General features: G+C 45.2%; 1 protein-coding gene and 1 long non-coding RNA gene across 5 annotated transcripts; one reads left to right on the top strand and one right to left on the bottom strand.

The window, feature by feature from the left end:
* Positions 1-262: 262 nt before the first annotated feature.
* PTPDC1 (protein tyrosine phosphatase domain containing 1) lies at positions 263-21,159 on the bottom strand. Of its 2 annotated transcripts, none has more exons than XM_040076380.1 (10): positions 21,120-21,159; positions 10,788-10,880; positions 7,319-7,490; positions 6,525-6,605; positions 6,184-6,302; positions 5,289-5,426; positions 3,428-4,629; positions 2,486-2,671; positions 1,667-1,777; positions 263-838 (listed from the first exon to the last, which is right to left on the bottom strand). In XM_040076380.1, exons 2-10 carry the CDS (start codon positions 10,870-10,872, stop codon positions 722-724), a joined length of 2,211 nt encoding a protein of 736 aa, XP_039932314.1. In that variant the 5' UTR covers positions 10,873-10,880; positions 21,120-21,159; the 3' UTR covers positions 263-721. The 2 variants fall into 2 exon arrangements, with proteins under 2 accessions (XP_039932314.1, XP_039932313.1); XM_040076379.1 differs by lacking the exon at positions 21,120-21,159 and adding an exon at positions 19,124-19,214.
* LOC120758278 (uncharacterized) lies at positions 9,817-16,704 on the top strand. Of its 3 annotated transcripts, none has more exons than XR_005702830.1 (4): positions 9,817-10,199; positions 10,360-10,477; positions 12,082-12,188; positions 12,299-16,704. It is a non-coding gene; the product is annotated as an uncharacterized LOC120758278 (long non-coding RNA). The 3 variants fall into 3 exon arrangements; XR_005702829.1 differs by adding an exon at positions 10,918-11,170 and having other exon boundaries at positions 12,082-16,704; XR_005702828.1 differs by having other exon boundaries at positions 12,082-16,704.
* Positions 21,160-23,299: the final 2,140 nt, after the last annotated feature.

The following is a 23,299-nucleotide window of genomic DNA, read 5'->3' as shown; positions in this document are numbered from 1 at the left end:
TCATAGCACTTAGAATGTCTCAATCAATTTTCTCTTAAAAACAGTTCGAAGCTTTTTCGGCCAAAAAAGTCTAAATTAGGGCTTGATGGCTACTGTTCAACACAGTGCATTTCTCTACTGCAACACCTTCTAGAAACACTTTGGTTACAATTATTTATGAGATCTGAAGGAAAATATTGTCTGCTGTCAATAACAGATCTCAAGATCTGTCAATCTCTCCGTTATTACTGTTGGTCTTCAAAATTTCCGAAAGAAAAAGCAGTTTCACTGGTTCAGTCAACATTTATTTTCTGCAAATTGAAATCAAATATCATTAATGTAAACATATGTAATACATAAATATCAACTCAATCCATTAAACCTTTGGGAATCATGGCACTGAACTTATGGCAATCATGTAACTTGAAAATAACGTTTCTTGCCAATAACAGGGATTTCTAAATCAATAAACACATCTGAGAACAGAAGAACACTTCACAATCTAGAAGAACAGTATCTGAAACCAAATGCTACAGAGAATGGTCACATGGAGCTGTTCTTTAAAACTATGTAGACTGAACAACTGCCACTAAAACTCCCTCTAAAAAAATAAAATTATTTGTTAATAACTTCTACTACCTTAAGTTAGGTAGATCATGCCAAGTAGCACAAAATACAGTAGCTGGAAAATGAAAAATAATTTGGTAGGCCCATCTAATGTTTCAGCAGAGCTGTGTAGAAATCAAGAAGGATTCTCTGTTGCTTCCCTAATCTTCTTCCTTTTTTCTTCCAGTGCTTGTTTAAATACAGTTTTCAAGGTATTGTAAACATATGGCCCATTCTCAGAATCGAAGCTTGTCTAATAAAAGAGAGAAGTTTCAGTTCAGTTGTTAAAGAGATGCCTTACAGCAAAAGGCAAAGCAGATGCACAACATTAAAAAAGAAAAGAAAAAAAAAAAAAAAAAGCTTTGAGATTTATCAGAGAAAAGATGCATTTTTGATGGAGTGCTTAATGCCAAGTGGTTTCAGTTTTATGCTGACTAGACATTAAAATAAAGCAGAAGAAGGAGAAATGTGGAGATTGTTTTAACAGGCAGATTTACAAGAGTTGAGGAAGCAGCACGGGGAACATCCTGTTCAAGCTCCCATTTCATTGTCTGAGTCTGAGAAGAAATCTGAGCTGAGCAATGGCTTCACCTCTCACTGTTACTGAATGAGCCCAAAGCAGAAATTAGTTATTCACATCCTGTGCTACAGGCCTGGAACAGAGCTGACCTGCAGTGTCATTTCAGAAAATGATTTAATCTGATGGAAAAGCTTCACAAGGTACAGAATCTACCAAAGCCTTTGGTAAGCTACTCCCAGTGATTAGTCAGTGTCACCCTTTAAAATGATCTTTCCTCTAATTTGAAGATGTCCATGAACTAGCAGTGGTCCAGAAAGAGAAAAAGGTGACTCCAGGATTAAGGCCATAGTGGCAGAATTTAATTTTGTTGAGAATATTTCCAACCCTTTATGTATGTGATCATTATGAAATGTAAATTCTGAAATAAATAAGCTTCACACTGAAGTGCGAAGGAATTACTGCAGCCTTTCCTAGAGAGGCCTCCCTCTGTTGATTGCTTCACCCTTCATGATTTAAACCAAGTAAATACCATGTCATGGACAGTTATTTGGGGTTACTTGCCTTGGTGAAAGCTTTAATAGCACGAGCAAGTAAGGCCTCCTCCACATCAGCTGGCAGCACCTGCAGGTTCACCACGCAGTGTAAAATACAAAGGATGGTCTGACACTGCTCCTGGTGGGGAAAAGGAACAGCAGCTCGTTAGAAGAAGTATTGCCATGAAAAGCAGTTTAGCACTCAGGTTTTGTTAACACCAGGCTGTGCCTTCCTGTGCTGAAACCTTCATGTGCAGGAGTTGGTGGGGAATTCCCACCAGCCTAGAGAGCCTCTGCACAATCATTTCAGTCACGATGGGAAAACTCTTCTCCCGAGCGCCACAAACTACTCTGGGGATTCCTCAGAATTTCTGGGAACTTCCAGATCCCCCCTATGAACAGTAGCCTTCCTGTGAATTGGCATAGGAAATGTGAGATTGGATCTTTTCAGCCCGAAATGCTGTGCATGTTCAGGGCTCTTTTCCCCATCTTGCACCTCTCTCTGTCCTTCCAGGTCTTGGTCACCACTGGAAGCTGGCAGAGAGGCACCTGAGCAGTGCTTGCAAGGAGGAAGACAGGGAGGAACAGATCTTTGTGGCTGCTCCTTCCATCCATTTTCAGCTTAATGAAGGGGTTGGAGCATCTGTCACGCAAACAGCCTGCTCTAGGTAACTCTGTTTCGGCCAAGCCACTTGGACTAGAAGATACCCAGAGATATCCAGAAAACCCACACAATTTGATGCAGAATGAATTCTCATTCTGATTTTGAAAAAGATTGAAGTGGCTTTTTAAAAGTGCAATTCCCTTGCCTAAAGTTAAAGGATGAGTTGTCAGATCCAATATGTACCTTTCTCAGCAAGTAGAGTGCATCCTGGGATTCTGTGCAGTTTTTTGCCAGCATGTCAATATCATCTTTGGATAGAATAGGTTCTTTCAGCTGCTCTATCCACGACCACATCAAGCTGCAGAGGATAAAAGGATCTCTCTCAGTGCAGATTTTATCCCAAGCTCCATCTCGAGAATTCAGTTCTTTCTTAAAACAAAAAAAGCAAAACAAAACAAAACTGAAAATGCATCATCTATTTACCTTTGCCAACATTCTTTTTGATTGTAGCAGTATTTGGCTGCTCATGTTCCAACAAAAAAGATTTAAGGGTATTTAAGTGTATTTTAAGGTGTATTTTAAGGGTATTATTTAAGGTGTATTAAGGGTATTAAGGTGTATTAAGGGGTATTTTTTTCCAGAGTATCAACATTAATTAACAGTAATACAAGTGATTCTTTAAAACAGAGGGATGACAGCAGCAGTGCAGCTGAGAACCTCCCAATGCTCCACTGGGATACATAAACCAGCTTTGCATTCCAACTCCAAAGCAGATGTTGCTAAGAGGATTTGGGTCTGACGATAAGCAATTAAGTTTCTACTAAATTCTTTTTCTTTTGCTCACCAATCCTCTGATTAGTTCTGAGAAAGCGCTGATGAAAACCAGCTCAAACCTTTAAAACCTGTACTACTTCAGTGCCACCAGCAGCCCCGTTACAACCAGAAATAATGGCATCCATGGCCCACCATTAGGAAACTGAACGTAACCAGAACCTCCACCCTCCTGCCAGAGACCAGGATGTGTAGGTGCATTTTGCCAGCCTGTGAGAGAACTGACCCCGGACCTCACATAAACTGTTATCCCAATGTGCCATTTCAAAGCTCCACGTGGCATTTTTGCCATTCCAGGAGTTCACTGGGGTGAAATATGCAGAGCCCATAGCATGGAATTGAGTTAAAAATTACCTGCCACATTTCTACTTTCTGCTTCACTTCATCCTCTCCCAGAAATTCATTTATATCTGCGAGTGCTTTGGCTGCCAAAACTCTTCGAGCTTCTAAACTTAATTCTGACTGCAGAACGATGTGCGGAATTGTCTCTGACACCTCTCTGCTACCTTGGCTTTCATATCCAATGGAAAAGCTCACTTTGGAAGAGGAAGAAGAAGAGTCAGAGTCCTCGGAGAGATAGACCCTCCTGCCATATATATTGGTCTTGTGGTCCTTCCTATGAGCAATCTCGTCGGCAAAGCCGTGCCTCGGCACCCCAGGTTCCTTGGGATGGTGGATGGACGCGAGGCCTGAAGAAAAGGTCCTGCTGCGTTGTACTTCTTTGGTCGAGTTCCTTCTGTGATAGGAGCCATCCCTTCGTCCATCCAAACTAAATCTCCCTTGACTCCAGAACGTGCACGTGTTACGCACCAATGCTTCTTTGTTTAACTCCAGCTGTGGGCTTGCCTCACCTGTGGCAGAACATTCCTCCCCACTGTTCTGCTTGGGTTTGTTCTCTAAGATCTGAGCAGGCACTGTCCAGGCAGTGTCATCCTGTTCCAAAAGAAACTCGGTTCTCCGTAGGTCTGACTCACTGTAGCTCAGACGCCTTCTCATATGAGTAAGAGGCTGAAGGCATTCGACATTCCTTCTTTTACAGAAAGAATCACATTCGTGTCCCAGGGAGCAGTGCGAGTCCTGGGTGTCGAGAGCAGAGGAGTGCGTGTGGGACGAGTCCGACGCGTCGCTGTCGTGCCTGGCCAGCTCCCGCTCCAGCTCCGTGGATGCCAGCTGCGCCACGGTCTTCTCAATCTCAGCTGAGAGGTCTGGGATGTCCAGCAGCTCGGCCTCCACCACCTGCCTGTTCTCAGCCAGGTCCAGCAGCAGCTTGCACACCAGGTGGACGAGTTTTGGCACGTGTTTGAGGTGCCTGCTCTCGTAGCCGTGGAGCAGGTGCCTCTGGCGGGTCAGGTACTGGGACAGCGTGACGGCGTGCGCCTTGGGCTCGCAGCACGCAAAGACGTTGCGCAGAGGCACCAGGAACTGGGAGAACTCCCTGACACACACCAGCTGCCCCCGCGTCTGGATGGAGTTGGGCCTTTTGGCTCTCACAAACAGAATCGCTTGGTCAGCGCTCATTCTGGTGGCAAAAACTAAGTAGCAAGCTATTAGAACACCTGGAAGATACAAAGGCGGGATTAGTGAAGGAGCTGTCAGACTGAAACAAATACTCAGTGGAAATATGGGATAGAAATTAATATAGGTGAAGACACAGTGCTCTCTATTAGGTGATGCTGGTACTTTAACGTAATTGCCTGTGAAGAAGCACGAGACAGTGAAGGTCTGCTCACTGCACTGCGGTGGGAGCTCCCCACAGCCTCTCCGGGAGTTCTACCGTTCACAGACGTGGCAGCAATGGGGGCTTCTATGGGAAGAGCACTACCAAAAAGGACTTGAAAGAAACAAATGAAATTTTAGGTGCTCTGATCCACCAGTGAGTGGCAGGGTTTGTGAACGTGTTGTAAATACGTGTACCAGAGGAATCCTTCCTCTCCAGAAGCAGCTGTCACATTTGAATGCAATGGAACAATTCTACAGATTTAAAACTTCTCTAACCTTACAGGTCTTTGGTTTTAATATACTAAAACTGATCTTCTCTAGCCATTGAGGTCTTGGGACAAAGCAGTTTAGCAATTTTAACCATTTCATAGAGGTCCATCTTGCAGTTATAGAGAATTATTAATTCTATTAATAGCCCAGCTATTCCTGGTTTACAACCAGAGATGGCTGGAGTTCCTAGAGGAACCCTGGTGCTGCTCCTGCCCGGGGCACGTACCTGTCCTCCCAAGCCCTGCGTGGCAGTGAACAGCCACCCTCCCCTCCTGCAGGGCAAAAGACATCACCTTCACCATGTCAAGGATAGTCGTGAGAGATGCCACTCCATAATCCTTCCATCCAAAATTATAAAAATAAACTGAAATAAAAAGAGAGACAGGGATTTTCTGCCACACCGAATGTGAAAGGTGTAGTACTATTTTCAGAGGAGAGATTACTTATAAGAAGTTAAAGTACTAAAATTGCATAATGGAGCTTAAAATCTGACTACATCCTGTTTGCAAGAGATTATTTTCCCTTTTCAGTGTATGCCTGCTATTGAAACTTGATAGATACACGAAGCTAGCAAAGATTTGTCAAACTCAAGTTCAACTAGAATGTAAAAGGTGGAACAAAACAGTGATTCATGCAAAATTACTCAGCTATATATAGAAAGAGGGCAATTTTTTTTCTTTTCAGAAATAAAAGCTCTTCTTCAGTCAGCAGCTGCTTCTTACATAGAGGCACTTTCTCTCTTCTCACCATAACATGAAAATACACAAGTACTGTCAGAGGCAGTGTCCTCACATGAAATAACCTTTTATAGTCTACATAAGAAAACATGAGTGTACCAGAATTTGACACACCGTTAATGGCTCAGATATTTGTGAATGCAGAAGAAAAAGGGAACTGTTGCCCTTCCTTTAGAAACACCTGAACACAAACCCTCCACCTCTCTCTGCATAACACAAAACCTTCTACAATACGTTATTTGCTCTTCATTGTATTTGCCAGGTTTCACGTTTTGTGCAATGTTTCCTACACTGCTGCATTTTAACTCACAGGAGTTCAAGTAAAAATATCCTTAAATGCCGAAGTCAATAATTAATGAGGAACAGCAGCAGGAGGGAACTTACTGCCAGCCTCCATAAAGGCTTCAGGAAGGTAGGTGAAGCCACTCTCCTGCTCCAGGGGGTTCCCACAGCTCGCGTGCTCCCCAGGACGCTGAAGGTTAATTATGGTTTTTATGCCACATCTTAAGGAAGGAATAGATGAGTCAAAGTATTACAGGCAGCCAAAATCTCATTATCCCTTATTTTCTGAAACACACATTTATACTTAGTGGGGAATAAATCTTTACCTGTGGAGTGTTAAAATGAAAGGATCTTTATCAACAATCCAAATCTACGTTGAAAGAGAAAATGGATCAGGAATTACACCAGTAATACTTACAATAGATTGTGACTAAATTTGTTACCTTTCAAACTGCTCAATAATGTTGTACTTTTCAATTAATTCTGTGGAGGGTCGAGCCATAGCCAGGATGTTATCTGTTATCCTGAGAAATTAGAAAAGTAAAGAATGTTATCATGAATAATTTCCTGAGTGTGAGTCTTTCAAAGTAAAAATACCTTTATATTCAAGAAAGAGCTAAATACCTTGGTGATTAATTAGAAATTACTTTTAAAAATTCTACTATGCCATAGTATTAGTGATAAATCTTATTAAACTGATACAGATAGAACTTTATCAAAAGACAGATACTGGAACTGCTTAAATGCCAGGACATAAGTAAAAATTCCTTTGAATAGAAATCTGGACCCAGATCCCTGTTGGTCCCTTTAAGGTCTTGTAAATGCTGTTTAAGTATTTGCTGCTAGAAAAAAAACAGTAAGAATGTCAAGACACATTTCATGTGACTCTCACTGCACATGAACATCCTTCTGAACACGTGCCCACATTATTTCATCTGCACTGCATGCTTTTATTTTTCAATTCTATTATTAACACCTTTAATTAATTTGCATCCTAATTCTTAGTAGCCCAGAACAGTTTGGGTTTTTTTATTTAATTCGTGACAGACAGGTATTTATTCTTTTGGATCTGAACCAAACTCACTGTAAGCCAACAGGAACCTTTCATCATCATTCCTGGGCTGTGCACGACAGCCGCTACGTCAGGTTCCAATTCCAGATCAAACCGCCGTTAGGTTTTACACTTAGCAGGCGATTTTTCCGAAGCCCAGCCATTGTGCAGTGTTGAGCTGCTCACCAGGAGGAGTAGAGGCCCTTGACGGCCTGCTCGTGCTGGGCCCAGCGCGCGGGGTTCTCGTACTTGCAGGCACGGCCGCCGCAGGCCATGGAGCACTGCATGTGCCCGGGGATGACGTGGCGCAGCCGCTCCCCCACCTTGGTGTACTTGGCCGTGGGGCGCCTCGAGCTCCCTGCGACACGGACAGAGCCACGTTAGCCACGGTGAGACCACTGACCAATGCCACCGCAGTGCCACGGTGAGACCACTGACCAATGCCACCTCAGTGCCACGGGGAGACCACTGACCAATGCCACCTCAGTGCCACGGTGAGACCACTGACCAATGCCACCGCAGTGCCACAGTGAGACCACTGACCAATGCCACCGCAGTGCCACGGTGAGACCACTGACCAATGCCACCTCAGTGCCACGGGGAGACCACTGACCAATGCCACCGCAGTGCCACAGTGAGACCACTGACCAATGCCACCTCAGTGCCATGGCGAGATCACTGACAAATACCACCTCAGTGCTATGGTGAGCTGACAAATACCACCTCAGTGCCACGGTGAGACCACTGACCAATGCCACCTCAGTGCCATGGCGAGATCACTGACAAATACCACCTCAGTGCCACGGTGAGACCACTGACCAATGCCACCTCAGTGCCATGGTGAGACCACTGACCAATGCCACCGCAGTGCCATGGTGAGACCACTGACCAATGCCACCTCAGTGCCACGGCGAGACCACTGACAAATACCACCTCAGTGCCACGGTGAGACCACTGACCAATGCCACCTCAGTGCCACGGTGAGACCACTGACAAATACCACCTCAGTGCTATGGTGAGCTGACAAATACCACCTCAGTGCCACAGTGAGACCACTGACAAATACCACCTCAACCCCACAGCGAGCTCTCTGACAAATACCACCTCAACCCCACAGCGAGCTCCCTCACACCCTCAGCACGTGCACTGTGTGCTTCAGGCTCGTTGTTCAAGTAAGGATTCTGAAGGGGAAAGATTGCTCGCATTACTGCCAGTTGTTTTTTCTGATGAAGTTAGAGGTGAGTGACATCTTTGCAGCTGAAAAAAAGTCACACTCCTCTTCAACCTGAAATCCAAAACAGTTAACCATATCCTTGGTGCACGCATGAACGGGTGCTTCTATTTTACCTTCGTTGTTTATAACGAAGCTGTTGGAGTAAGCAACATGTATTAAGATCCGAATAAGAATCAGTGAGCAAAATATAAAATACAAAATACAGGAAGAAAATTAAACCCCGCTATTTTATCCACACATAAAAAATGCAGTTAACAGAACAAAAGTACAGTAACACCGAGAAAATACCCAGACCTGTCAGCAGACTCAATGAAAAGTACTTTACTTTTTTTTTCAGGAAAAGTCGCATCCAGCTCCTCGGGGCCGAGCGACGACAGAGCCACCATGACCCGGTGCGTGGACGAGGAGAGCAGCTCCACCACGGAGCTGCGGCGCCGCTGGCTGAGGCGGAGCAGGGGATCGGAGGAGGAATGCCTCCGCCCCTGGAAGAAATGGCTAAAGATGCTGGCGGCCGAGCGGCGGCGGGGGGAAGGCTGCATGGCTGCGCGGCCCCAGCTCCGCCCGGCGCCGCTGCCCGCGGCGCTCTGAGCGCAGGGGAACTCGCTCAGCGCTGAAGTTGCGGGAGCGGAGCGGAGCGGAGCATCCCCGAGCGCGCTCGGCAGCTGGTCCCCGGGCTGAGCTATCGCCATGGTAACGGGGATGCAGGCGCTGCTGCCAGCCGGCCCCGGGCTGCTCCTTTCCACAGGGATTGCGTCTGCTCGGGACAAACTGTTCCGCCGCTTGATGAAAATAGTCGCATGGCAAGTAGGTAATTTTCAAAACGCGCCGGGAACGACCAAAATGTTTGTCATGAACAATGGGAGTGTTTAGTTCCCGCTCAATAACAGGCATTCAGAACTCGCTAAGACGCAAAATACTCCGTTCAGCTGAACAATCAAAATGTAGCTGGAGGCTCTGCCTCCTGAAAGATCTGTAAGGAGGCACATTATACTCCCCCAGCCCTTGGTTCTTCATTCCACAGCCACCTCTCCTCCTCCACTTCGCCGCTCCAAAATGCATCACTAGCTGTGTAATGATTGGGATTAGTGTGTTCCTGCTGAAATGCGGCAGTACATGATGAATTGTAGACTGTTTGCCTGGACCATTCACATCTTCTAACAAAACACAATTTGTTATCCAAAACAAAAGGCTGGGTTTATTTTTCAGGGCACAGCTTTTTTATGAAGCAAAGCTGTTAACCCTGCAGCCTGAAAGAAAGCAGATCATGGGGAGGAGAAGATGTATCAGCTGAGCGCTTCAGGCTCCTGAAGGTAGGTATGAGGTGGCAAATTGCCTCCCACTTTGCTTCCAGTGTGCTGAGCTGGAGGATGAGGTGGCCAGAAAGATTGCAGCACTTGGAAAAGCAACTGTGTGGAGAATGGATTACAGGGGTGTAAAAAGCCTCTGTCATCCCAGTGTCTGCACCAGACTGCACTGAAAGGGGAAGGCTGGGGAAATCAAGAAAATCCACTTTAACTTTGTCAATAAACAAATTAATCCCATAGCATTTTCCTAAAATACATTTGCGTTTCTTCTTGCACCACAAAACCAGTAACTTGTACAGAGGAATTTGCATAAGAGGAAGACAAATTCACCAGGCAAAAATCTGCTTCTTCCCGGCACTGACCAGGAACTGAGGGCCTGAACTTAGTCTGCTGCTCCCCAGCTCTTACAGAGACGTGGCAATGTTTGCTGTGGCTACCGGGCCTGAGACATCAGCAGTGATATCACGTGAGGAAAGGAAAATGTTCAAAACCTCGGCTCTTCGTTCATCAGGGAAGCTGGTATCAACAGGTAAGGAAACATCTAAATATGCTTTTAGTTTGGGGGTTGGGTGGAAGAGAAAGGAGATGAAAAAGGCTATTTCAAGTGCTACCTGTGTCCAAGAAATGTGAGAAATATTTTCTAATTAACTACATTGCTTTCTTGTATTTAATTATTTTTCTCTTCCCAGAAACTTTTCAGTACATATCAAAGGAGAGTGGTGACAGAAGTGAGAAAAATAAAATGCTGCACATCATTATCTTCCTACTGAATCTAGCAGGTTTGCAAACAAACACTCACCCAAAACGGTAAGAAAGAATTGCATCCTGTAAAAGTTTAAATAAATAGAAAGGGGAGTCTTGTTAAAGGCAGGTTTGTATTTTCAGAGAGCTAGGCATTTTCTGATTACAAAACTGGCAAATGAAAATTACAAAAAAGAACAACATATTATCACCATGATATGTTGATGAAATAATGCAGTTTGGTTTTGTTAGACACATTTCAAGTTTATAAGCATGGATAATATTTCTGAGGTTTTTTTTAAATTTTGTGGGGATTTTTTTTCCAGAATTGTTCTAAGCATTTATTATGAATGGCACATCAGAGACAAATTCTTACCTGAACTCGTATTTGCCAGATACACACTGCTCTCTATCAGCGAGGAGTACGGTTGCTCATTTTGCAGCAGAACTCCTGCAGCCATTGCAGTACCTGTTGAAACAATAAAATATTCACTGTAAACCTACAGCAGAAGCTCAAAAGATGCAGAATAAAGCCACGTGCTCCTGGTTATGGAGTCGCTGAAGATTTGGGCAGTCAGGCATGCGCTGGTACTTGGCAGACAGACTGTCTACAATCCACAGCCCTCACTGCTCTCTTCCCTGCACTCGTGGGGTTTGGAATCACATCTGTCATGATGCTCCTCTAACAAGAAAACTGAACCCAAAACTCTCTGCAGGCAGAAACAGATTTTTTTTCTCAGCTGTTATTTCTAATACAAGGTAGGTCCTGCTCTGAAGACCTTCTATCTGACAGAAAGGTAAAGCAAACTGTAAATATGAACACAGTAATCAGTCTCTGTATTTAAATAAATCCTTTGCATGGCTCTTGAATGGAAATTTGGTGTAAGATCACCTTTCTGTTTCTCTTATCTTTATAGGAAAATAGCTGCAAGCATAACAACAAAAAAGCATTTTTGTACCAAACTAAGCACATCTCGGCTGCATCATTAATTACAGAAACTTTGCCAAAATACAACCCTTAGGTTCCCAAGTCTGCAAAACCAGTATTAGGATTCAGCAGCATAAATAGGGTTTTGAAAGACAGATTTGCTAAAAAAAAATATATATATATATAAAAATAGAAGAGTCCTGTGGGTATTAGGTGATACAACAGGCCTGTGTGGTGCTAACTGCTTGCTGTTCATTGCCCAGCTTTTATATCTAATTCTGCATAATTGTGTTTGCAGTAAATATTTAAATAAAATTTATTCATTCAGATATTACATTATCTACCACATACTTGAATAAATTATTCTTCCAACAATGCTAATGGACTTTATTCCACAAAGTCAACTGGTGCAGCTCTGTGAAAGGTTTTTAATGTGGATCTGTGATCTGTTCCCACCATTAAGCATCTTGAAAAGAACACAGCTGCACTGTTAACTTTTGAGTTAAAAATGCTGAATTAACAAAAATTATTAGTTTCTATTTTTCAGAAAGTTCTCTTAAAAATTCTTAATAGCTTGTCCAGATAACATTTGAAAAAGATATCTCATCATACTAGCAGCAGAATCACTGCCACTATGACTATCTGGTTCTCCTATTTCCTTGTAGGAATAAGGATAGTGATAAAAAACAAGTGATGAAATATCAGGGATGTTTCTATAATCTAAAATTATTTTCCTTTTTAGTTTTTTTACCAGGGAATCGGGCTGATTAAGAACTCTTAACTGGAAAGGAATGAGATGGAGGTTCTGAGTATGACAAAATACTAGCAAGAGTCTTCTAAGTGGCAGAGGTGAGGTTTGTGTTTCTTTGTTGTCTAACTGATTTTATTTCATTTATATACCAAACCTATAATTTCTGTGCTGCCCAGCTGACTTGAATGTTTTCGTCTGTGCCTTTCAGTTTGCTGAACTTGACTGACAGCTGTTTGAAATTGCTCAGTGTGATCAACGGGAGCAACTCCCTTATATTTACTTCAGAAAAGTTAGTAATATTGTGACAGATGACTTTGCTGAGTTACATCGCACTCCCTCAGACAGATGTAAGGGGGCAATTTGGGACATGTCAATGCTGATGTTCATACAGAGGGGCATTACGTTCCTGCACCCACAAAGAGGGTGCTAGAAGTAAAAATAGTACTTAGGCAAGGCAGCAGCTCTCTCCTGCTTCGCCTCTGTACCAGATACTCTTGGTTTTTAAAGACGTTCTTCAGTGTTTTGCGCATCCCCTGAACGCTCGGTAGCTGCGGAAGGCACGGCCAGCCTGGAGCCCTATTCCAGGTCACCGTGCCCGTGTGCTGCCTGCGGATCCGAGTCACGGACCTTGGGGCAGGCACGATTTCGCCTTATTCAGCTCTGCTGCTTTATCTCTGCGGTGCTTTCCTATTGCCATGACAGCCGAGAAGCCGCCCCCTAACCCCGGCTCCCTGAGCGAGTGAGAGGAACGGTCCCTGAGGGAGAGGAACGGTGTTCCTGCGGTGCGATCCAGTCTCTGTCCTGGTGTTCCTGTGGTGCGGTCCCGGTGTCTCTGCTCTCAGTCCCATCTCTGTCCCGGTGTCTCTTTTCTCAGACCCGTGTCTGTCCCGGTGTCTCTGCTCTCAGTCCCATCTGTCCCGGTGTCTCCGCTGGCAGTCCCGTGTCTGTCCCGGTGTCTCTGCTCTCAGCCCCGTCTCTGGCCCAGTGTCTCCACTGGCAGTCCCGTCTCTGTCCCAGTGTCTCTGCTCTCAGTCCCGTCTCTGTTCCAGCACAGGCAGCGATGCCATCCAGCGAGCAGGAGCAGCAGGCTTCTGACACCAAACACCGGGAAATGTGCCTGTCCTGTCGGCCCACAGAAGGGAAGGGCAGGACCGCACTGCCCAAGGAATCTCTTGGAATCCTCTTGGAATCCTCATGCCAAGGTCCCCTCCAGACGTGGGTTTGAATCATGCTTTGATGTTTGCATGCCGTTTTGAGTTGCCTTTTCTTCCCCCCACTTTTGAGCTGAACAATTTCTCCCAGGAGGGATTTTTGTCTCCTGCTGCACTCGATGCCCGTGCTGCCTGCGGGAACACGACAGCTGCCGGGTCCCACTCGCTGCTGCGCACATGCAGGGGTGCCTTTCCTGCAGGGGAGGCAGTGTGGGCACCGCGGACGAGGCGGCTCCGGGCATGCACCTTCTCAGCAGTGAAGCCCCCTGCCCCCGGCCATTTGCTCCGGAATGAAGGCACTGCTCTTTGTTAGGTCCCAGTGCAGCAGCGAGGTGCCTCAGCAGCACAGCGGGGACATCGGGGATCCCAAGGAGCGGTTCCGTGCTCCTTCCAAAGGCCGCATCCCACGGCAGCATCCCTCACTGGCCCTCAGGAGCCGGCTGCAGGAGGAGCCAGCAAACCAGCGGCGGGGTTTGCGAGGGAACAACTCCGCCTTGTCACAAACAACATTCCTTCCTGCTATTTCAGGGTCTGGAAACCAGTGGCTTCCAGTGGCTGGGCTGAATTTTTGCTCCAGACTGAAAGGAGAGGAGCAATGTCCATTATTGCAGCAGCCAGGAAACAATTATACAGCCAAAAAGTGAGGAGACAAGAAGATGCTGGTTTCGCTCTGTCTTGGCAATGAGGATGGTTATTTAATAAATGCAATGGCTAGCTTTTACTTCAGAACACGCTTTCAAACAGACAGAGGAGCTTGCACTCCCAGCTGGAAGGATTCCAGGTAGGGCAGCAGCAGGGACAGTAATCCCATTGTAAGGCTCCCCACTGTGCCCCAGTGCACCTATCCATGAATAGTGAGGGCCCAAATCTTTAATTCCTGTGGCTTTGGTTATCAAGGATGCCACAGCAGATCACACACTTAAGAAGATTACCTATTAAGATGAAAAAAAATTGGTAAGTTTTCCATTTTAAAACATCCATATAGGGGGAAAATTATTTTAAACCTTGAATATATTCATACAATAGAGGCAATGTTGATGCTTAGGCCTGTCACAAGAAATTCTGAGGTTAGTTCCACTGTTTTCTTATCTTCTGAAGTGAATTTGTTCTCTCCCTGTTGCAGTCACACGTAAGTTACTACCTAGCAGCCACATTTTTAAAGGAACAAAGTCAGCTCGCTGCAGGTAGGGGCGAGGGTAGCTTAGTACCTAAGCACTTGGCTAACACCTCTAAAATTTCCTGTGGCCTAATTCTGCAAGTACTTGAGCAGCTTTGCTTTTGTGAGCAGTCCCACAGAAGTCAACAGAATGTCTAAATATAAAATCACACGGGATGAAGTTTCACTGCCAAAATGTGTAATCCTGTAAACTGCACTAATGGAGATGTTTCAAGCAGATAACTAAAGATAACTTCAATGATTAAGACTAAGTAAAAATAGGATAGTGTAGCAAGGACTGGGTATATTTAATGAAGTGGCTAAGAGCTACTAAATTATAACTTCATCTCTCAATCCAGGCTTTGAATCTGATGCTTTAAGATTGGCAGATCATGAGAGTTTCCAACAAAAATGAGAGTTTCTTTGCTGTATCCACAATTCTGCTTTGCTGTATCTAAATTGGCTGAGACATGGTTAGTCACTGGTACAGGAAGCACTGGTAAATTAAATTGTGTTTTAAATTACCGCAGACTACCTAACTTTAACATTGCCATGAATATCAAAGCATTTCTAAAGGTTTGTAAGAAATGATGATAACTGGGGGGTTTTGCTACATTGACTATTATGGTTAATGAAACAAGATGCAAAGGTTGTTGTTCTACTGCCTGTACCAGTGAAAAAGCTCACTGAGAACAGATAGTTCATGAATGCTTAAGCTACAATTTAACCATGGTCTGGAAGGCAGTTTTAGCACTGATCACACATCTTTCAGTTAGGCACACACCTCAATTCCCAAGGTGCTTTAAAAAGTACAATTATTTGAAATTTGAAATGTTTACTACCTGTAAGCAAACTCCAAAATATTGGAAAAGCAAATGAACACACAGATAAAGGACAGAGAGAAGACTAGGTAAAAATGTAAACAAATATTCATACAGTTCAGTTATACTCTATTTACATAGCAGAATGATACTACAGCTGCTGTGAAACTCCGCTGGAACCACAACCAGAAAGGATTTTTTATTTCTACATGTCTTTTACCCTCTTAGGGAGAAAAATATTTCCCACCTGTCTTAGTAAAAGGTGAATGCCATTTAATCATCAAGTTTGATATTTACAAAGGACTCTAACTGCTTTCATGTACAAAAGAGACAAGAGAATATAATTCATTAAATGATTATGTAGGTGCTGGTTTGGTGATTCAGTGTTTGCTATTCATAGATTTTTTGACATAAACAGCACGAAACTGCAAGCTAAACTGATGGACAAGTTGACTTGAGCTCAGTTGACTTGAGCCATGTTATTTAAATCATCTCTTTCTGTGGCAGTGCTAACCTAAGAGTAAACAGAAGGTATTTGAGAGTACTGTGAACAGGCTGGCAGGCAGTAATTATGAGAGACTCATCAAGGAGATGGCATAAAGTGAGTCTATTACCTGTTCTACAAACAAAAATGATGGCTCTGAGACCCTGGATCACGAACATCATGTTTACCAAGACTCTCAGGCTCGTCACACAAAGAATGAAATCCTGTCACTAATTGTCAGCATGCTGACAGCACTCAGAAGTGCAAGTTCAAAAACCATCTCTGCGAGCTAGAGAAATTCTTTTTAAATCTAATACAGTCAAAACCACAGTAAATTTACATGAGTTTTAATAGTTTTAGTAATTTCAGTGCAACACCTTACCTGTTACCCTGCAAAAAGAATGAGTGAGTGCTGATCCCTTCATTGCTGCAGTATCAGCCCCAAGAAACACGCTGCAGGGGAGTCACGTTTTACAGAGGAGAAGCTGAATGAATTCCCCTGGTGTTTCCTGTGCCTAATCGGATCGGGGATGGTAATCTGGGAGGAGCCAGCAACGATCTTTTCTTAACCTGCACTGCGTGGGGAGTGCCTCGGGGACCATGCAGATAATCACCCCTAAACTGCTTTGGAAAGGTCTGCCCGGCCTTTAAAGGGATTGAGGCAAACAGGCCGCAGCAGCCCCAGCTCTGCTCTTCCTGTCCACCTCATCTCCTATTAGCAACAAGTAAGTAGGCATTTATTTGTGTGCATCTACGTGCACCACACAAATAAACACGGAGCCCCAGAGAGAATTTTGTGAAGTGAGATTAATTACAGTTAAACTGATATAATGATTTTGAAATGCCATGAAAAGAGAATTAGATAGAAATGCTCCATTGCTGTCTGGGCTTATCATTGTTATCTGCACAAAACATTTTTCCTTACCCAGTAAAAGAACAAAATGTCACTAAAGTATCTTTAGCAAGTATAAATTAACTGCATTAAAAGTTACGTCCCAAACCATAACAAAAATAACTTCACATAAATATAATCACCTAAAAATGTAATCAATTAAAACACAAAGATTTTGTCGATTTAACTAAATACTAGATAAATAAAAAATGTAAATAAAATAGGGTACAATATCTTATTCTATCCTAAAAATAGATCTTATCTCCAAATCAATTTCAAGCACAAATTATTAGCTGACAAAGAAAAGGGCTTTCATCTATTCCCATCACTTCCCTGCATGTCTTTTAAAAATTCCTTAGCATTAATGAAGCTAGGGATTAATTAAAAACACCTCCCATTTATTTAGAAACAAAGTATCCTTAAAATTAAAATCCAACCCAAACCGTTCTGTGATTCTAAGTTTGTGGGGAAAAAAAAAAAAAAGAAATAAAAATGGAACTTCAAAAGATTTGTACACAATTTGGGAAAAGCCACTAAGGTACCTCAGCTACTTAAAAACCTGAACAGACTGTGGAGCCTAAAACCCTCTTTTGTACACCTTTCTTTAGTGTGCTGGTAGAAGTTTCAGCCCCACAGCCTCCCCAGGCCACAGCTGCAACTGGGGGGTTCAAAACCTCCAAAAATGGACCCGTGTGTGTCCCCAGGGTGCCAAGAGCGGGTGTCCAGGGCCAGGGGCAGGCACACTGACACACTCACTCGGGTGCCAGCAGAACAGCGCTGACCTCCTGGGAAAGACAGACCTTCAGCAGGGATCTGTATTGGAAATTGGGGCAGAGAGAATCGGAGGTCAGCTAGAATGAAATGTATATTGTACAGTGAAATAAATCTGCTCTTTGCATTTTGGCTGTGCTCTGAGGGTTGCCCTTGGTTACCTGTCTGGGTCAATTCACACAACAGGAACAGCCCCACAGCAGCACTCCTTGGTTTCACATTGCTCACTCACTACAGAAGTGGCTCTAGAAATCTGAATCTGTGAATCATGAGTAAAGGGACACATGTATTTTTCAAGTGTCAGCACACAAAAATGTGTTAGCAAATGGAGCATCTGACAAAACATTTTGTAGGAGGAACTGGAGGAAGCTGGCATCATTTTAGTTGACTAAAGAACAAAGAGCAGCTTCAGATAACTAATAGATATTAATTAAATTCTTAATATATTGGGGGAAGTTCTGAATGTTCACATTTGAGAAGCTGTCACTGACAAACCTAAGTTTTATTTTCATGTGGGTGATGTAACACTGTTTGATTCCAGAGGGGGCTTAATCCTTGGAGGGTTTGGATTCCTGGTGCATGTTCTGCATTGCTGTATCCATTTGTAGCTGTCAGAGCTTTGCTGCCTGCCTCTTATCTGTTCCTACATTTGAACTCCTCAGTATTAATGACACTTTGCTCAGCTGAGGAACTAATTTTTTGTAGCGCTCTGAGGAGGTTGGCTAATTCCAGGCAGCAGTGCCAACTGTCTTTGTTCGAACAGGCCGTGTCTCTGTGTTTGAGTCAAGTCACAACTAACACAGTTAGTTGTTCTAACTGAGGGTGACTTCTGGGGGAATTAACCAGCAGGCTGAAATAATTTGCCATTTCCAAGGAAAGAATGCATAGAGTAGATGGGATGCTAATGACTAAACTATCAATCTCCAAGTCTCTATGGTTGGCACTTTCCAGTTTCAACAAAATGAAGACACCCAAGTCCTCTGGAAAATTCTGCTGAACTATGATTGCCATTTAGAGATACTAACAAGCTTTTTAGGTAAGTAGAACGGGATCACTGGGCTTCTGGCAGCTTATTTCTCTTGCACTGCGGGAGCTGCCTCATGGCTACTTCACAGCAGACGTAGCAAATCCACCTGCCCCGTGACCTTAGGTACGGGTTATCAGATTAGGCAGGCAGAAAAGTGTCTAAGTTGCCTCATTAGAATGTCTGACCACTGCCTACACTGCACTGTTTTCAGTGGTACATAGAATCAAAACATCATCTTATCCTAAAACTTAAAGCTGATTGAAACCTAAGATTCATTTTCATTTAATACAAACTGTGTATTTGGATTCCTAGCTGGCTTTGGGCATTTCCAGCTTCTCCTTTTGCTTTTTTGCTCTTCTCATAGTTTGGATCATAAAAATCAATGAATGTTGCTTTATTTTCAGCCTGTATTGAAACACTGCAGGCGAGGCTTTAGCTTTGTGTAACTTTACAACAGTATACATGTTATTAGAGTCTTTCTATAAATTCTGCTTTTAGATATTTTACTTTTTTTTTTTTCTCTCCATTAAGCATAATGCTGTACCACCACAAATGAATCCCAAAAGCAGAGTCAAGGCCTTTGGCAGACCTCAACTTTACCAGCAGTGTTACAGTTGTGAGAGAAATGTACACATTTAGCTGCTTAATGAGATCCCACAGCAGCAGCCCACCTGTTCCTCTTTCATCATCACCATCATCATCATCCCTGTCCTCTTTCATCATCTCTACTTCTGACAGTCTCTCTTTTCCTGTTGGTTCCATTGTTACCTAAAATTGCCAGTAAAGGACAAAATGTAATGAAATGTTAGGTAGAGGCAGCAGAGTATTATGAAAATTCCAATTCAAAAGACATTTCCAAAACTGAAGAATTGTATCAGGTGTTATTCAATGGACTTACAATGCAAAAAGAGACTACACACCTAGGAAAATAGTGTAGAACCGCTTAAACTAGATCTAGCTATAAAAAGGAAAGCTGATTTATGAGACAACTACCTTCTCCAAGTCCGATTTCCCAGTTCCTAGACAACTCCTCTCAATTATAATTTTACTGCTATTACACAAAATAAAACAGTCATAATGGTATAACTGGATTTACAATGAAGTGAAATATTTACTCAAAACATGTGGAAGAAACACTTTTCAAGTCGGTTTATGTGTCCAGCCAAGCGAGTACATCACGAGAGAGGATTACACTGCTAATTATATCTGGGGTGATACTCTCACAGCAGCTGGCCCTGCAGACTCTCTCCTCTCTCACCTCACCTTGCCTTAGACATGCGGGTACTCTCTATGTCTCATAAACTACTGATGGAAACAAGGGATGGAAAAATCACAGAAACCCGGAATGGTTTGGGTTGGAAGGGCCTTAAATCCAACCCAGTGCCACCCCTGCCATGGCAGGGACGCATTCCACTGTCCCAGGCTGCTCCAAGCCCTGTCCAGCCTGGCCTGGGACACTGCCAGGGATCCAGGGGCAGCCACCACCTGAATCACAACCTGAAAATGCTTTCAAGCAATACAAAAGTGCAAACGCATTTATTTTGTACACCTTATTTTGGGATTAATTCCTCCACAGATGTGGAGCTCGGTGTTGCTCAGTGGATGAAGGACTCCCAAAAACACATCTCTGACAAAAGCAAAAGGGATCTGTGCAAAAACACTGAAGTCTAGATTATTAATATATCAGGCAGCCATTAAATTTGTTGTTATTCCACTCAAGAGCGTAGTGACAACCTGTAGCCAAAAGCAGTAACAGCTACATCTAAAAGTTACCGTTGAGTGACCTGCGCATGAAGGTCCCTCAAGCGGGACTGACTGAGCTGCGTTTTTCAGGGTGATTGAGTGATGATTAGAAGTGCGGTGCAACCACTACAAAACATGCAGACACTGCTGAGAAGGGGAAAATCAGTTTCCATTGCGCTACCCTGCTGTCGTTCATGGTCCTCTCTCTCCCTGACAGCTGTGGGCCTTTGCGAAAGTAAGACTACACAGATCATTTATTATACTGAAAGCACTTTGAGATTGTGATTCACGGGGCGGCAGCCTCATGCCAGGCCAGGCTGGGCAGGACTTGGAGCAGCCTGGGACAGTGGAAGGTGTCCCTGCCCACCCCTGGCAGGGGTGGCACTGGATGCACTTTCAAGTTCCTTTAACCCCAGAGCAGCCTGGGCTCTGTGACTCGGTTCTGTGACTATTCAGCCGCGGGTGGCGGAGGGGCTCTGTCACCGCACATCGCCCGGGGGACCACAGGCCGTTCTCGGCCACAGCCGGCGCCGGGCACGGCAGAGGGAGCCCGGAGAGCCGTGCGGGGCCGCGGCGGGGTCTCAGTCCTTAACGGGGGCGCCGGGCCGGGCCGGGCCGAGCAGGGGCTGCCCCACAGCACGGAGTGCCCGGCCGGACTGGGCGCTGGGCGGGCGCTGTGAAGGCTCCGGGCGCTGTGAGGGGCTCAAAGCGCTATGGAGGGCGCGGAGCGCTGTGAAGAGGGCGCGGGGCACTGAGATAAGGGCGCGAAGCACTGAGAGAAGGGCTCGGAGCGCTGTGAGGAGGGCGCGGGGCACTGAGAGAAGGGCTCGGAGCGCTGTGAGGAGGGCGCGGGGCACTGAGAGAAGGGCTCGGAGCGCTGTGAGGAGGGCGCGGGGCGCTGTGAGGGCCGCGGACACACCTCACCTGCAGGGCCGCTCCCGCCGCTCCGCCGGTACCGCCCCGCGCCGCTGCGCATGCGCGGGGACGGGCCGGGGACGGGGGAGGCGGGACCGGGAACGGCGGGATCGGGAACAGCGGGGTCGGGAACAGCGGGATCGGGAACAGCGGGATCGGGTCGGGAACAGCGGGGTCGGGAACAGCGGGATCGGGAACAGCGGGGTCGGGTCGGGTATAGCGGGATCGGGAACAGCGGGATCGGGAACAGCGGGGTCGGGTCGGGTATAGCGGGATCGGGAACAGCGGGGTCGGGAACAGCGGGGTCGGGAACAGCGGGATCGGGATTGGGAAAAAGCGGGATCGAGGAGCAGCGCGATCGGGATCGGGAAAAGGCGAGACCGGGAAGGGTGGGATCGGGATCGGGAGCGGGATCGGGGTAGGGGTAGGGAAAGGCGGGCGCAGGGGAGCGCGCATGCGGGATCGCGGGAGGCAGGAGCAGGGGAAGGCGGGAGAGGGATGCAGGGGAGGATGGAGCGGGTTCGGGGAAAGCAGGCGAGGGATGCAGGGGAGGATGGAGCGGGTTCGGGGAAAGCAGGAGTGGGATCGGGGAAAGAGAGCAGCAGCTGAGGGTCTGGGGTAGGGGGTCTATGTGTCTGTGTGTGTGGGTGAGTCTGTGTGACTATTTCCACGCCGTTTTACTGACACGGTTTAATGCTTAGTCGTGGGCCATTGGGTTTTAGTGGTTAAAGGTCGGGAGTTTAATTGAAAATGTCCAAATGACGGTGTTTTCGAGATGAGTGGTGCCTGCAGGTGGAGGTGTAGTCGCGCTGACACCCCGAAGGTTTCAGCTTCATCTCCCTGCACCATCCGTGTGTTACATCGCAGCAGGGATTTTATCGAGGAGCTGCCACACTGTCAGGGCTTCGAGAGGCTTAGCTGAAGGTTTTTGATAGGCATGAAAGGCATTTAGGCCTTGGACACAGGGCAGAATAGGTTCGTAATGGTTTATTTTAATACTGGAGTTGAATATACAGTCGCTGATTAAAGGAGGAGCGAGAGCCATAAAGCTCTGCACACATCAGTGAGCTGGGCTGGAACATCTGTCCAAGGGTCAGCAGGGTGTTCTTGGAGCGAGAGCCTGCTGACACACTTGGGAAGTCTCGTGGTTTTCAGGGTACTCGCAGATTTTTGGCAGTGTTCTTTGTCTGTCTCATTAGTCACGTTAGTGCATTAGCACCTAGAATTAGTGTCCCGAGTATATCAATTACTTAAACACTAGCAGGGTTTTGCATACTTTTATTGACATTTTTTTAAAGGCAAATACGGGTTTGGGAACTTTGTGGCAGTGCTGAAAAGAATACCGTCGCTCCTTTCTGGTAAGCTGAAGGAGGTGTCAGCATAGGGGACGCAGGGCTTTTTTTTCTCAAAGTATGTCAGTCCCATTAGTGTGAAATGTCTTAAATATGGCTTGATTTTTGCCAGCACAACACATTCCTACAATAAAATTGATTTATAAACTAAAAAAATGAAAAAGGTTGTGTGACTCTTCCTTCTGTCTTCCTTTAAAAGACTTTAATAGGGTTTCCCTGTGTCTGCCTATGAGAAAATGTTATTAAAATTCACAAGTTTCATTTCTTAAATGAGCTGCAGGGCACACATTAAGTGCTCGGTCCCACAGGGTGAGATTTGTGCCTTTGCTATCAGTTGTCGTTCTCATGTGTTTAGGGTTTGGCTGGCTTGGGGTTGGAAGGCTGAGCACGTCTGTGATCATGCCATGTGATCTGCTCCCAAAATTTGTGTTTATCATTACATAATTACATGAATAAACAATCTTTTGCATGCTTCACAAAGAATTTGTAAAATTCATAGAAGAAAGCACAAGGCTTGCTTTGTTTTGTTGTAAAGATGCAACCACAAAGGCATGAAAAGAAATGCTGGCTTTGCTCTTTTTTGTCTGAAATAAGGAAAAAGTTGAGGTTTTCACCGCAGCGTGTCTTTGGTTGGGTTCGTGGTGCAGCTGCACAAACACTTGTGCCTTTGCAGTGCTGCAGAGGGGCATGGCTGCTTCTGCCACAAGGGAGCAGGGACAGCCCCTCAGGACCAGGGCACAGAGAAATCCGTGCTCCCGGAGTGCTCAGAAATGTATTTTGAATTACAGGGGGGGTTATTTTAGAGAATGAACCAGAAGCAGCAGAAAACTCAGACTG

This window comes from Hirundo rustica, chromosome 12, assembly GCF_015227805.2.
Source record: "Hirundo rustica isolate bHirRus1 chromosome 12, bHirRus1.pri.v3, whole genome shotgun sequence".
Taxonomy (NCBI): Eukaryota; Metazoa; Chordata; class Aves; order Passeriformes; family Hirundinidae; genus Hirundo; species Hirundo rustica.
This window is presented reverse-complemented; position numbering and strand designations above follow the sequence as displayed.

What these genes read in the sequence shown, in the direction of transcription:
- PTPDC1 (XM_040076379.1), bottom strand. Translation starts at nt 19,214, where the DNA reads ATGGAACCAACAGGAAAAGAGAGACTGTCAGAAGTAGAGATGATGAAA. An exon ending in AGAAAGTAGAAATGTGGCAG is followed by an intron (nt 2,672 to 3,427) that starts GTAATTTTTAAC and finishes TTTTGTTTTAAG; the next exon opens with AAAGAACTGAATTCTCGAGA. An exon ending in CTATTAAAGCTTTCACCAAG is followed by an intron (nt 839 to 1,666) that starts GCAAGTAACCCC and finishes CTCTTTTATTAG; the next exon opens with ACAAGCTTCGATTCTGAGAA.